Source organism: Oncorhynchus gorbuscha, linkage group LG09 (genome assembly GCF_021184085.1).
Source record: "Oncorhynchus gorbuscha isolate QuinsamMale2020 ecotype Even-year linkage group LG09, OgorEven_v1.0, whole genome shotgun sequence".
Classification (NCBI taxonomy): Eukaryota; Metazoa; Chordata; class Actinopteri; order Salmoniformes; family Salmonidae; genus Oncorhynchus; species Oncorhynchus gorbuscha.
The window spans coordinates 11,507,012-11,523,179 of NC_060181.1; the positions used below are offsets into that span (position 1 = coordinate 11,507,012).

General features: G+C 46.7%; 1 protein-coding gene across 1 annotated transcript in view; it reads right to left on the reverse strand.

Moving 5' to 3' along the window:
- LOC124043165 (CLIP-associating protein 2-like) overlaps window positions 1–16,168 on the reverse strand; it is a 136,756-nt gene that overhangs the window by 89,560 nt on the left and 31,028 nt on the right. Inside the window, 1 exon segment of the mRNA XM_046361423.1 lies at window positions 1,895–1,965. Coding sequence (XP_046217379.1) covers window positions 1,895–1,965 — 71 coding nt within the window.

The following is a 16,168-nucleotide window of genomic DNA, read 5'->3' on the forward strand; positions in this document are numbered from 1 at the left end:
TGAGGAGAGGAAACAAGGAGATGAGGAGAGGAAAGAATGATATGAAACAAGGTGATGAGGAGAGGAAACAAGGAGATGAGGAGAGGAAAGAATGATATGAAACAAGGTGATGAGGAGAGGAAACAAGGAGATGAGGAGAGGAAAGAATGATATGAAACAAGGTGATGAGGAGAGGAAACAAGGAGATGAGGAGAGGAAAGAATGATATGAAACAAGGTGATGAGGAGAGGAAACAAGGAGATGAGGAGAGGAAAGAATGATATGAAACAAGGAGATGATGAGAGGAAACAAGGAGATGAGGAGAGGAAAGAATGATATGAAACAAGGTGATGAAAAGAGGAAACAAGGAGAAGACATTCCATTTCCAGGTCAGAGAGCGAAAGTGGGAGGAGCCAGTGGCAGTGACACACACACTTTAAAATGTGAGTTTCAGTCCCAAAACCAGTCTAACAGTCTTAAATAAAATCTCTCTCTCACCAAGGAAACGCAGTAGCCTACCTGCAAACCTAACCTACACATTACTACAGGCAGAAAGAGGGACAGAGCGAGAGACAGAGCGAGAGACAGAGCGAGAGACAGAGCGAGAGACAGAGCGAGAGACAGAGCGAGAGACAGAGCGAGAGACAGAGAGAGAAGAAAGCCAAAACAGAATGACTCAAACTATCCCCAGACAGACATTGTAAGGCACTCAGAGACCGGCACGAGTATATCCCCAGTATGATTTCACTCCAGAGCCAAAGATCACACAGACCATCCCTCCCTCGTCCCCGACAGCCATAGTAACAGTGTAGAGAAATTCTTCTCTCTCTGGTTTCACTCTGGCTGCATCCTGCTTTTCTGTGGTCTGATTGGCTAAATGTGTGTGCTGTGTCCTCAGGTTGGAGCTTTGAGTTACTGTTTTTCAGGGGGGAAACAGAGTCTGGTTTCTTCATATATACACACAGAATGAGAAGTACATCTGACCTTTCAGTGTCTCTGTATGTAGATCAGGGGCCCAAAGGCTCACTGCCCTCTCTGGAGGGATCTGAACTGAAACCCTTCGGGGGTCCCAGGGTTAATCCCAATCAGCCCATGCTGCCACTGGAGACGGTATCATAGCAACCATACCCTCACACCCAGCCTCTAACCTCTTCAGAATAAACAAACAGTGTAGAGAGACTGACTAAGGAACAGACAGATTACAAAACTAATAAAATACAACACTGCAGACAACTGAAGACAGATGTTAGACCACAACTGCAAATCTGTATAACCAAACTACAATATAAAAACCAGACTAACTAACTTAGAAATTGCCTATAAACCAAACTACAGCCAAGCTACAACTCTGCAGCCAAGCTACAACTCTGCAGCCAAGCTACAACTCTCTGCAGCCAAGCTACAACTCTGCAGCCAAGCTACAACTCTGCAGCCAAGCTACAACTCTGCAGCCAAGCTACAACTCTGCAGCCAAGCTACAACTCTACAACCAAGCTACAACTCTGCAGCCAAACTACAACTCTGCAGCCAAGCTACAACTCTGCAGCCAAGCTACAACTCTGCAGCCAAGCTACAACTCTGCAGCCAAGCTACAACTCTGCAGCCAAGCTACAACTCTGCAGCCAAACTACAACTCTGCAGCCAAACTACAGACAACCCAACTGCCAGATAAGAACAAGAGTTCTGGTGTTGCTAGGTAGGGATCTGGTCCAAGCAGACGCCAGATGTCTGAAACTGGAAACTCCTGAGAGATTAGACAGGTAATCCTATTGGGCAGTCTTTAACACCCCCCCCCCCCCCCACACACACACAAACACACAGGATCAGTCATACCACATCTCCTGCTCCATATGGGGCATAAAAGGACAAGCATCAGAGAAAGCCAAGGTGAAGAGGAGGAGAGGGAGGGACTCACCGTGACTGGGGCTGAGCGCCATGTTCTCAGAATTCAAAGCTTCGTCAAAACGCCCATATATTGTCTGTAACCTGTAGACAAGAGACGGTAAATGTCAGAATACACACATCTGCATGCACAACAACACACACACCAGCACAAATGTAGCACATATCGGTGCACCTGTTTGCAACACCACACACACCATCCTCAATGTCAAGGTTGACATGAAAAACAATAAGACCAGAGCAAAAACACACGTGTGTGTCACCGTCGTCCTCTTGGCAGTCAAAACCCCTGACAGTTTAGCTCTCCTGATTTCTGATGATTAGCGTAGTGCCAGGCTCCTCAGCTGCATAGCAATTCCACACCGCTCAACAATTAGCCGACATGATCATTTCCATATTGATTAATGCTCTGAATTAGCATAGCATAGTGTAGCCTAGCCGTTATCCAAATAAGAGTAGCAGCAGCATTTCCATGTGGGATGATTAATGGGTCGGCGTGTTGCTACGTCGCGTAGCGGTAGCTCCCATACTAGTGTCACACGAGTCCTCTGCTCTTTGTATCCAACATGGTGCAGTGACTCACAGAGACGGAGGGAGAGAGGGAAGAGGGGAGGGAGGGAGAGAGGGAGAGGGGAGGGAGGGAGAGAGGGAAGAGGGGAGGGAGCAGAGAGAGGGAGAGGGGAGGGAGGGAGAGAGGGAGAGGGGAGGGAGGGAGAGAGGGAAGAGGGGAGGGAGGGGAGAGGGAGGGGAGGGGCAAAGAGGGAAGAGGGGAGGGAGCAAGAGAGGGAAGAGGGGAGGGGGCAAGAGAGGGAGGGGGAACTGGGGAAGAAAGAAACAGGAGGAGACAAACTCATATTACACGGCGAAGCACCACCCATTGGAAAATATTACATCTCAGGCTTTGAGGGTGTTTTGAATGACGTGCCGTGAGAAAACATGACTTTTTTTTAAACTGCTCTAATTACTTTGGTGACCAGTTTGTAATAGCAATAAGGCACCCCGGGGGTTATATTGGACATATACCCCCCCTCTGGAGAGTTTAATAAAAGGTTAATTATAAAACATAAAACAACCTAAAACATTATCACAGTTTAATATGCTGCTTGTGTTCCCATGTCAGCTAAAATAGAACTCCAGGTTTTGGTCATGGAGAAAAAGCACATAGCTAGTTAGTTTTGGTCATGGAGAAAAAGCACATGGCTAGTTAGTTTTGGTCATGGAGAAAAAGCACATGGCTAGTTAGTTTTGGTCATGGAGAAAAAGCACATGGCTAGTTGGTTTTGGTCATGGAGAAAAAGCACATGGCTAGTTGGTTTTGGTCATGGAGAAAAAGCACATGGCTAGTTGGTTTTGGTCATGGAGAAAAAGCACATGGCTAGTTGGTTTTGGTCATAGAGAAAAAGCACATGGCTAGTTGGTTTTGGTCATGGAGAAAAAGCACATGGCTAGTTAGTTAGTTTTGGTCATGGAGAAAAAGCACATGGCTAGTTAGTTAGTTTTGGTCATAGAGAAAAAGCACATGGCTAGTTGGTTTTGGTCATGGAGAAAAAGCACATGGCTAGTTGGTTTTGGTCATAGAGAAAAAGCACATGGCTAGTTAGTTATGGTCATGGAGAAAAAGCACATGGCTAGTGTAACAGTATGACTTTACGTCCGTCCCCTCGCCCATACCCGGGCGCGAACCAGGGACCCTCTGCACACATCGACAACAGTCACCCTCGAAGCACTGTTACCCATCGCTCCACAAAAGCCGCGGCCCTTGCAGAGCAAGGGGAACTACTACTTCAAGGTCTCAGAGCAAGTGACGTAACCGATTGAAACGCTATTTAGCGCACACCGCTAACTAAGCTAGCCATTTCACATCCGTTACACTCACCCCCCTTTTGACCTTCCTCCTTTTCCGCAGCAACCAGTAATCCGGGTCAACAGCATCAATGTAACAGTATAATTTTAAACCGTCCCCTCGCCCATACTCGGGCGCGAACCAGGGACCCTCTGCACACATCGACAACAGTCACCCTCGAAGCATCGTTACCCATCGCTCCACAAAAGCCGTGGCCCTTGCAGAGCAAGGGGAACTACTACTTGAAGGTCTCAGAGCAAGTGACGTAACCGATTGAAACGCTATTTAGCGCACACCGCTAACTAAGCTAGCCGTTTCACATCCGTTACACTAGCTAGTTAGTTTTGGTCATGGAGAAAAAGCACATGGCTAGCTAGCTAGTTATGGTCATGGAGAAAAAGCACATGGCTAGCTAGTTAGTTTTGGTCATGGAGAAAAAGCACATGGCTAGTTAGTTTTGGTCATGGAGAAAAAGCACATGGCTAGCTAGCTAGTTTTGGTCATGGAGAAAAAGCACATGGCTAGCTAGCTAGTTTTGGTCATGGAGAAAAAGCACATGGCTAGTTAGTTTTGGTCATGGAGAAAAAGCACATGGCTAGCTAGCTAGTTATGGTCATGGAGAAAAAGCACATGGCTAGCTAGTTAGTTTTGGTCATGGAGAAAAAGCACATGGCTAGTTGGTTATGGTCATGGAGAAAAAGCACATGGCTAGTTGGTTATGGTCATGGAGAAAAAGCACATGGCTAGTTAGTTTTGGTCATGGAGAAAAAGCACATGGCTAGTTGGTTTTGGTCATGGAGAAAAAGCACATGGCTAGCTAGTTAGCTACAGCAGGTTCTACCATTTCACAATAGCCTAGAATCACTAGTTATTACTTATAAACTAAATACATTTTTGGGTGGATTCTTTTGTTTTTTTAAACCTTTTTTTAACCTTTAGGCAAGTCAGTTATGACCAAATTCTTATTTTCAATGACGGACTAGGAAGAGTGGGTTAACTGCCTGTTCAGGGGCAGAACGACAGATTTGTACTTCGTCAGCTCAGGGATTTGAACTTGCAACCTTCCGGTTACTGCTCTAACCACTAGGCTACCCTGCCGCCCCAGTCACCGAGTCACTTGATTATCAATGCAAAAATAGGTTACTTTGACAAAATGGCCAATAGACCAGATCAAGGAACCAAGAGACAACACTGCCTCCACAGCTGCGGAAGGAATGATACTGCGCGTCTCAATATTCAGGAAGTACAAAAGTATGTCGGCCATCAGATTTACCACCAATGCTCTTTACACAGGCCTGGACTCTATACTCCTCTGTGAACTGGTCATCTCTGTATACCCGTCGCAAGAGCCACTGGTTTATGCTTATTTACAAAATACTCTTAGGCCTCATTCCCCCCCGATCTGAGATATCTACAGCAGCCCTCATCCTCCACATACTACACCTGTTCACTCCCCCCTATCTGAGATATCTACAGCAGCCCTCATCCTCCACATACTACACCTGTTCACTCCCCCCTATCTGAGATATCTACAGCAGCCCTCATCCTCCACATACAGCACCGGTTCTGCCAGTCACATTCTGTTACAGGTCCCCAAAGCACACACATCTCTGGGTCGCTCCTCTTTTCAGTTCGCTGCAGCTAGCGACTGGAACGAGCTAAAAGGATGAGGGCTGCAGTAGATATCTCAGATAGGGGGGAGTGAGGCCTAACACTCAAACTGGACAGTTTTATCTCCATCTCTTCATTCAAAGACTCAATCATTGACACTCTTACTGACAGTTGTGGCTGCTTTGTGTGGTGTATTGTTGTCTCTACCTTCTTGCCCTTTGTGCTGTTGTCTGTGCCCAATAATGTTTGTACCATGTTTTGTACTGCTACCATGTTGTGTTGCTGCCATGTTATGTTGTATTGCTAACATGTTGTGTTGCTAACATGTTGTTGTGCTGCTACCATGTCGTTGTTATGTTGTTACCATGTTGTTGTTATGTTGTATTGCTACCATGTTGTTGTTATGTTGTGTTGCTACCATGTTGTTGTTATGTTGTGTTGCTACCATGTTGTTGTTATGATGTGTTGCTACCATGTTGTTGTTATGTTGTGTTGCTACCATGTTGTTGTTATGTTGTGTTGCTACCATGTTGTTGTTGTGTTGCTACCATGTTGTTGTTATGTTGTGTTGCTACCATGTTGTTGTTGTGTTGCTACCATGCTGTTATGTTGTATTGCTACCATGTTGTTGTTATGTTGTGTTGCTAACATGTTGTTGTTATGTTGTGTTGCTACCATGTTGTTGTTATGTTGTGTTGTTACCATGTTGTTGTTATGTTGTGTTGCTACCATGTTGTTGTTGTGTTGCTACCATGTTGTTGTTATGTTGTGGTGCTAACATGTTGTTGTTATGTTGTGGTGCTACCATGTTGTTGTTATGTTAAATGTAAATGATGTTGTATTGCTACCATGTTGTTGTTATGTTAAATGTAAATGTAAATGATGTTGTATTGCTACTATGTTGTTGTTATGTTGTGTTGCTACCATGTTGTTGTTATGTTGTGGTGCTACCATGTTGTTGTTATGTTGTGTTGCTACCATGCTGTTATGTTGTGGTGCTACCATGTTGTTGTTATGTTGTGGTGCTAACATGCTGTTATGTTGTGGTGCTACCATGTTGTTGTTATGTTGTATTGCTACCATGTTGTTGTTATGTTGTGTTGCTACCATGTTGTTGTTATGTTGTGTTGCTACCATGTTGTTGTTATGTTGCTACCATGCTGTTATGTTGTGGTGCTACCATGTTGTTGTTATGTTGTGTTGCTACCATGTTGTTGTTATGTTGTGTTGCTACCATGCTGTTATGTTGTGGTGCTACCATGTTGTTGTTATGTTGTATTGCTACCATGTTGTTGTTATGTTGTGGTGCTACCATGTTGTTGTTATGTTGTGGTGCTACCATGTTGTTGTTATGTGCTACCATGCTAGGTTGTTGTGTTAGGTCTCTCTTTATGTAGTGTTGTCTCGTTGTGATGAGTGTTGTCCTATATTTATATTGTATTTTATTGTATTTTTTAGTCCCAGGCCCCCGTCCCGGCAGGAGGCCTTTTGCCTTTTGGTAGGTCGTTTAATGTAAATAAGAATGTGTTCTTAACTGACTTGCCTCGTTAAATAAAGGTAAAATAAAATGTTGAATGCTGGAGCGTATTTTGTGACGATTGCAACTCTACACTCTGTACCTTCCATCTCCGTAGTGTGGATTACCTTTACATAACCTCAGACAGAAAGAAACACACACACACAAACACATGCACACACACACGGGGGGGCTTTGGCGCTGCCAGCACAGGGAACGAAAACTGCCGCTCCCTCCTCTTCATCTCAGCATATTTACTCCCTCCTCTTCATCTCAGCATATTTACTCCCTCCTCTTCATCTCAGCATATTTACTCCCTCCTCTTCATCTCAGCATATTTACTCCCTCTTCATCTCAGCATATTTACTCCCTCCTCTTCATCTCAGCATATTTACTCCCTCCTCTTCATCTCAGCATATTTACTCCCTCCTCTTCATCTCAGCATATTTACTCCCTCCTCTTCATCTCAGCATATTTACTCCCTCCTCTTCATCTCAGCATATTTACCCCTCCCTCTGCCTCTCCTTTTTCATATTTACTCCCCTTTTTTTTTCCTAAGAATGTCACGTTTATCATAGATATCCCTCCTCCCTCCCTCCTCCTCCCTCCCTTCCTTCCTCCTCCTCTCCCTCCCTCCCTCCCTCCCTCCTCTCCCTCCCTTCCTCCCTCCCTCCCTCCCTCCTCCTCCCTCCCTCCCTCCTCCTCCTCCCTCCCTCCTCTCCTCTTCCTCCCATCCCTCCCTCCCTCCCTCCCCCCCTCTTCCTCCCATCCCTCCCTCCCTTCCTCCTCCTCTCCCTCCCTCCTCCCTCCTCCTCCCTCCTCCCTCCTCCTCCTCCCTCCTCCTCCCTCCTCCTCTCCTCTCCCCCTTCCTCCCTCTCCCTCCCTCCCTCCCTCCCCCTCCCTTCCTCAAGGCTCCTCTTCCTCCTTTCCTTCCTCCTAAGATCCCTCCCTCCTCTCCTCTTCCTCCTCTCCCTCCCTCCCTTCCTCCTCTCCCTCCCTCCTCTCAAATTTTTATATCCTCCTCTCCCTCCCTCCTCTCCAATTTACATATTTTTTTTTAAATATATATATATTTTTCCTCCCATTCCTAATAATAATAATAATATATGCCATTTAGCAGACATTTTTTTTATCCAAACCTGCAATGAACTTACAGTCATGTGTGCATACATTCTACGTATGGGTGGTCCCGGGGATCATTCCTCCCTCCCTCCCTCCTCTCCTCTTCCTCCCATCCCTTCCTCCCTTCCTCCTCTCCCTCCCTTCCTCCCCTCCCTCCCTTCCTCCTCTCCCTCCCTCCTCTCCTCTTCCTCCCATCCCTGCCTCCCTTCCTCAAGGCTAAAACACAAATATGGTGAGGCTTACTAACATAACCATTTTCTGTTTCTGAAAGTAAGACAACCGTTGTGAAGACTCAATCTTTCTCTTTTTTACTCTCACTTCCTTTCCTCCCTTCCTTCCCCAATCGTCCACTCTCTCAAATTTTTATATCCACTTTTTCCATAATATTTATATGTACATCCAATTTTTCCATAATAATATTTATTTGTATATCCAATTTACATAATATTTATTTTTTATATCCAATTTACATAATATTCTTTTAAATATATATATTTTTTTACACAATAATATTTATTTTTATATACAACATACAATTCACCTGCAATGAATCTGCTCAACATTTACATGATGTGGTATTATATTACATTTACGTTCCAGTCATCTAGCAGACTGTCCCATCCGGAGCAACCAGGGTTGAGCGCCCCGCTCAAGGGCAAATCAACAGACCCAGTCGACTGGGGGACCCGAACCAGCGACCTCTCGTCCTAACCACCAGGCCTCCACCATCGTTCATCACCCTTCATCTCCACCCTCGTTCCTCACCCTTCATCTCCACATCGGTCCTCACCCTTCATCTCCACCCTCGTTCCTCACCCTTCATCTCCACCCTCGTTCCTCACCCTTCATCTCCACCCTCGTTCCTCACCCTTCATCTCCACCCTCGTTCCTCACCCTTCATCTCCACCCTCGTTCCTCACCCTTCATCTCCAGGTAGCTGGAAAACCTCGTTCCTCACCCTTCATCTCCACCCTGAAACGTTCCTCACCCTTCATCTCCACCCTCGTTCCTCACCCTTCATCTCCACCCAGGTTCCTCACCCTTCATCTCCACCCATTTACGGAGGGGGATTTCCTCACCCTTCATCTCCACCCTCGTTTCCTCACCCTTCATCTGAGCAGAAACCCATTCCTCACCCTTCTCCATCTCCCCATCATTCCCTCTCTTTTACCCCCTCTTCACAGCATTCACATAGCATGAAACATGTTAATCATTCTCACAGAAAGACGGGGAGAGAGAGAAGGCAGTAAAAGAGACTGAAAGAGAGCGAGCAGGCAGAAAGACAGATGAAGAGAGAAAAGAGAGAGGAAAAGAGAGAGAGAGAGAGAGAGAGAGAGAGAAGGCAGAAAGACAGATGAAAAGAGAGAGAGAGAGAGAGAGAGAGATCAGAGAGAGAGAGAGAGAGAGAGAGAGAGAGAGAGAGAGAGAGAGAGAGAGAGAGAGAGAAGGCAGAAAGACAGATGAGAGAGAGAGAGAGAGAGACAGAGAGAGAGAGACAGACAGATAGAGAAGTTTCTGCAGAAAGACATGAGAGAGAGATCTGAATGAGAGAGAGAGCAGAGAGAGAGAGAGAGATAGAGACAGGAAGAAAGACATGAGAGTGGGAGGAGAGAGAGAGAGAGATTTGAGAGAGAGAGAGAGAAAGAGAGAGAGAGAGAGAGAAAGAGAAAGAGAGGTGACGGAAAGCTCACCACCAAACCCGAGAGATGAGAGCACAAAAAAGCAGAAAGACATTTGCTGTTGAGGGAGCTCACCACCAAACCTCCAAATGGAGAGAGACCTCCAAGCAAGAGAGAGGGCAAAAGAGAGAGAGAGAGAGAGAGAGAGAGAGAGAGAGAGATCCAGGCAGAAAGACAGTTTGAGAGATAGAGTGAGAGAGATGAAGAGACAAGAGATAGAGAAGGCAGAAGACATGAGAGAGGATTTCCTCAGCTCAGAGAGAACATTGAGAAGAGAAAGATGAGACAGAGAAGAGATCAAACAAGGAACAGAAAGATATTTAGAGTTTTTACTCAGTTCAAGAGTTAAAGTTTAATATTTGTTTTCACTGCATGTTACTTCTCCTTAAACAAAGTGAGAGATTAAGAGAGACTTTAGATTGTAGATCCAAGATAGAAAAGAGAGAGAGAGAGAGAGAAAAGCTATTATTGTTTTTTTCTTTGAAGAGAGAGAGAACAAGAATATGAGCTTTCTGCCCATATCAGATATGTCTATGTCCTGGGAAATTGTTTTGTTACTCACAACCGCATGCTAATACTATTAGCCTACTTTAGCGCAACCATCCCACGGGGGGGGATCGATCCCGTAGAGGTTTTAAGAGTGAGATTTACAAGATTAAATTAGCAAAAGAGGAGAGAGTCTTACCACAGCTCTAGAGGAGGTAAAGGCCACCGTGAGGAGAGAGCCTTACCACAGCTCTAGAGGAGGAAGTGTGGAAGAGTCCACACAGCTGAGAGGAGGTAAAGGCCACCATGAGGAGAGAGTCTTACCACAGCTCTAGAGGAGGTAAAGACCACCATGAGGAGTCTTACCACAGCTCTAGAGGAGGTAAAGACCACCACCATAGAGGAGGTAAAGACCACCATGAGGAGAGAGTCTTACCACAGCTCTAGAGGAGGTAAAGACCACCATGAGGAGGTAAAGACCACCATGAGGAGAGAGTCTTACCACAGCTCTAGAGGAGGTAAAGACCACCATGAGGAGGTAAAGACCACCATGAGGAGAGAGTCTTACCACAGCTCTAGAGGAGGTAAAGACCACCATGAGGAGAGAGTCTTACCACAGCTCTAGAGGAGGTAAAGACCACCATGAGGAGAGAGTCTTACCACAGCTCTAGAGGAGGTAAAGACCACCATGAGGAGTCTTACCACAGCTCTAGAGGAGGTAAAGACCACCATGAGAGTCTTACCACAGCTCTAGAGGAGGTAAAGACCACCATGAGGAGTCTTACCACAGCTCTAGAGGAGGTAAAGACCACCATGAGGAGAGAGTCTTACCACAGCTCTAGAGGAGGTAAAGACCACCATGAGGAGTCTTACCACAGCTCTAGAGGAGGTAAAGACCACCATGAGGAGAGAGTCTTACCACAGCTCTAGAGGAGGTAAAGACCACCGTGAGGAGAGAGTCTTACCACAGCTCTAGAGGTAAAGGCCACCGTGAGGAGAGAGCCTTACCACAGCTCTAGAGGAGGTAAAGACCACCATGAGGAGGTAAAGACCACCATGAGGAGAGAGTCTTACCACAGCTCTAGAGGAGGTAAAGGCCACCATGAGGAGAGAGTCTTACCACAGCTCTAGGAGGAGGTAAAGGCCACTGTGAGGAGTTCCCCCCCATACCAAACGCCCTTTACCCACACCCCCAGTCAACAAGGAGGTTCATATGCGGACACCTACTACAGAGATGTGTCCACCCCCGCAAAAACACAGGATGCACTCCACATCCTGTCCTAGCCTGGCTACATGAATTATTCACCACGGACACCAACAACCTGCGCGAGGAGAAGGAGAGAGTAGGCAGCCTGATCAACAGAGTAGCCTCACCATCTCCCCTCCGCTGCCCCAGAAAGACTTTCTTGCCCGTCCCATTCAGAAAATCAACGCTGACATCACCAGAGGGTGTGGCCTACGCCAGAACGTACACGTTGCTCAGCAACCAACAATCACCCCAGAGCATCTGCACGACCACTCCCACCCGGAGAAGCAAACAGTAGGTATGTTTGTCAAGTCTCTAAAGGACGTGGCAGTTGGTAGACAAAACACCCCATGCCGCACTGGACAGAGGACCACCCAGAGACCCCTACCAGACCACTGCACCACCAAGGAGCCCCAAGCCCCACCAGGTCCAGCGCACCCCACAGGCCCCACCCACCACCAGAGCATCACCACCTCCATCGGCTTAGCAAGACTGGACCGAGCCCAGTCTACTACCCCGCAACAGACCACCACCTCTACCAGACCAGAGAGGCAGTCCCCCGGCCCAGACAGGGCCCCCTCCCCTCCACGGGGTCCCCTCCACTCCACAGGGTCCCCTCCACTCCACAGGGTCCCCTCCCCAGGACCCAGGGTTCCCTCCACAGGGCCCCCTCCTCCCTCCACATGGTTCCCTCCACAGGGTTCCCTCCTCTCCACAGGGTCCCCTCTCCACAGGGTCCCCTCTCTCCACATGGTCCCCTCCCCAGGGCCCACTCCCCTCCACAGGGCCCCCTCCTCTCCAAATGGTTCCCTCCACAGGGTCCCCTCCTCTCCACAGGGTCCCCTCCCCTCCACAGGGTCCCCTCCCCTCCACAGGGCCCCCTCCCCTCCACATGGTCCCCTCCCCAGGGCCCCCTCCCCTCCACAGGGCCCCCTCCACAGGGTCCCCTCCACAGGGTCCCCTCCCCTCCACAGGGCCCCTCCCCTTCACATGGTCCCCTCCCCCAGGGCCCCCCCCCCTCCCCAGGGTCCCCCCTCCCCTCCACATGGTCCCCCCTCCACAGGGCCCCCTCCCCTTCACAGGGTCCCCTCCCCTCCACAGGGCCCCCCCCTCCACAGGGTCCCCCCTCCACAGGGCCCCCCTCCCCTCCACAGGGCCCCCTCCCCTCCACAGGGTCCCCCACAGGGTCCCCTCCACAGGGTCCCCTCCACAGGGCCCCCGCCCCTCCACAGCCCCCTCCCCTCCACAGGGCCCCTCCCCTCCACAGGGCCCCCTCCCCTCCAGAGGGCCCCCTCCCCTCCACAGGGCCCCCTCCACAGGGCCCCCCCCCTCCACATGGTCCCCCTCCCCTCCACATGGTCCCCTCCACATGGTCCCCTCCACATGGTCCCCTCCACATGGTCCCCTCCACATGGTCCCCTCCACATGGTCCCCTCCACATGGTCCCCTCCACATGGTCCCCTCCACAGGGCCCACTCCCCTCCACAGGGCCCAACAGCAGGACCAGTGCAGCTACGCGGAGGTTCATAGAGGACAGGAGAAGTATGGAGGATTGAGTGGATTACACAGCTCCTCCAATACATCAGCACTTAACACCCACATACACATATATCAGAACAAATGTTTGCTGGTATCCTGTTTATCTCACTGTTAACAACTTAGCAGTTAATAGTTATTGCATTTTTATACAGTGTTATTCTCTCTTCTTGCAACATGAAATCCCTATCAGTTAACATGTGGAACATTCAGGGCCTGGACTCCTCAACCTTTAGACTGAGGTTAGATGTTGACGTCATCATTCAACAGGAGACATGGCGTAAGGCTGACATCATCTCTAGGAGACAGAACACGTCTCCTTCCTGAGAGGTATGACGGCTGCGTGGTCTCATGATGTATATACTTGCGTACTACTGTTTGTACAGATGAACGTGGTACCTTCAGGTGTTTGGAAATTGCTCCCAAGGATGAATCAGACTTGTGGAGGTCTACAATTTTTTCTGAGGTCTTGGCAGATTTGTTTTTCCCATGATGTCAAGCAAAGAGGCACTGAGTTTGAAGGTATGCCTTGAAATACATCCACAGGTACAACTCCAATTGACTTAAATAATGTCAATTAGCCTATCAGAATGACATCGTTTTCTGGAATTTTCCAAGCTGTTTAAAGGCACAGTCAACTTAGTGTATGTAAACTTCTGACCCACTGGAATTGTGATACAGTGAATTATAAGTGAAATAATCTGTCTGTAAACAATTGTTGGAAAAATTACTTGCATCATGCACAAAGTAGAGGTCCTCACCGACTTGACAAAACTATAGTTTGTTAACAAGACATTTGTGGAGTGGTTGAAAAACGAGTTTTAATGACTCCAACCTAAGTGTATGTAAACGAGTTTTAATGACTCCAACCTAAGTGTATGTAAACAAGTTTTAATGACTCCAACCTAAGTGTATGTAAACGAGTTTTAATGACTCCAACCTAAGTGTATGTAAACCAGTTTTAATGACTCCAACCTAAGTGTATGTAAACCAGTTTTAATGACTCCAACCTAAGTGTATGTAAACCAGTTTTAATGACTCCAACCTAAGTGTATGTAAACCAGTTTTAATGACTCCAACCTAAGTGTATGTAAACCAGTTTTAATGACTCCAACCTAAGTGTATGTAAACCAGTTTTAATGACTCCAACCTATGTGTATGTAAACCAGTTTTAATGACTCCAACCTATGTGTATGTAAACCAGTTTTAATGACTCCAACCTATGTGTATGTAAACCAGTTTTAATGACTCCAACCTAAGTGTATGTAAACCAGTTAATGACTCCAACCTAAGTGTATGTAAACCAGTTAATGACTCCAACCTAAGTGTATGTAAAACATCAGACACATATATATATATACAGTGCCTTGCGAAAGTATTCGGCCCCCTTGAACTTTCCGACCTTTTGCCACATTTCAGGCTTCAAACATAAAGATATAAAACTGTATTTTTTGTGAAGAATCAACAACAAGTGGGACACAATCATGAAGTGGAACGACATTTATTGGATATTTCAAACTTTTTTAACAAATCAAAAACTGAAAAATTGGGCGTGCAAAATTATTCAGCCCCCTTAAATTAATACTTTGTAGCGCCACCTTTTGCTGCGATTACAGCTGTAAGTCGCTTGGGGTATGTCTCTATCAGTTTTGCACATCGAGAGACTGAAAATTTTTCCCATTCCTCCTTGCAAAACAGCTCGAGCTCAGTGAGGTTGGATGGAGAGCATTTGTGAACAGCTGTTTTCAGTTCTTTCCACAGATTCTCGATTGGATTCAGGTCTGGACTTTGACTTGGCCATTCTAACACCTGGATATGTTTATTTTTGAACCATGCCATTGTAGATTTTGCTTTATGTTTTGGATCATTGTCTTGTTGGAAGACAAATCTCCATCCCAGTCTCAGGGCTTTTGCAGACTCCAGCAGGTTTTCTTCCAGAATGGTCCTGTATTTGGCTCCATCCATCTTCCCATCAATTTTAACCATCTTCCCTGTCCCTGCTGAAGAAAAGCAGGCCCAAACCATGATGCTGCCACCACCATGTTTGACAGTGGAGATGGTGTGTTCAGGGTGATGAGCTGTGTTGCTTTTACGCCAAACATAACGTTTTGCATTGTTGCCAAAAAGTTCAATTTTGGTTTCATCTGACCAGAGCACCTTCTTCCACATGTTTGGTGTGTCTCCCAGGTGGCTTGTGGAAAACTTTAAACAACACTTTTTATGGATATCTTTAAGAAATGGCTTTCTTCTTGCCACTCTTCCATAAAGGCCAGATTTGTGCAATATACGACTGATTGTTGTCCTATGGACAGAGTCTCCCACCTCAGCTGTAGATCTCTGCAGTTCATCCAGAGTGATCATGGGCCTCTTGGCTACATCTCTGATCAGTCTTCTCCTTGTAAGAGCTGAAAGTTTAGAGGGACGGCCAGGTCTTGGTAGATTTGCAGTGGTCTGATACTCCTTCCATTTCAATATTATCGCTTGCACAGTGCTCCTTGGGATGTTTAAAGCTTGGGAAATCTTTTTGTTACCAAATCCGGCTTTAAACTTCTTCACAACAGTATCTCGGACCTGCCTGGTGTGTTCCTTGTTCTTCATGATGCTCTCTGCGCTTTTAACGGACCTCTGAGACTATCACAGTGCAGGTGCATTTATACGGAGACTTGATTACACACAGGTGGATTGTATTTATCATCATTAGTCATTTAGGTCAACATTGGATCATTCAGAGATCCTCACTGAACTTCTGGAGAGAGTTTGCTGCATTGAAAGTAAAGGGACTGAATAATTTTGCACACCCAATTTTTCAGTTTTTAATTTGTTAAAAACAGTTTGAAATATCCAATAAATGTCGTTCCACTTCATGATTGTGTCCCACTTGTTGTTGATTCTTCACAAAAAAATACAGTTTTCTATCATTATGTTTGAAGCCTGAAATGTGGCAAAAGGTCGCAAAGTTCAAGGGGGCCAAATACTTTCGCAAGGCACTGTATATATACACATATATATCCGGGAAAATAAACACACACACACACACACACACACACACACACACACACACACACACACACACACACACACACACACACACACACACACACACACACACACACACACACACACACACACACACACACACACACACACACACACACACACAACTGAAATTGACCAAATCAAATGTAAAAAAGACCACAGATGACAACTGGTTTGATGCAGATTGTAAAACAATGAGTAAAAAATGTAAA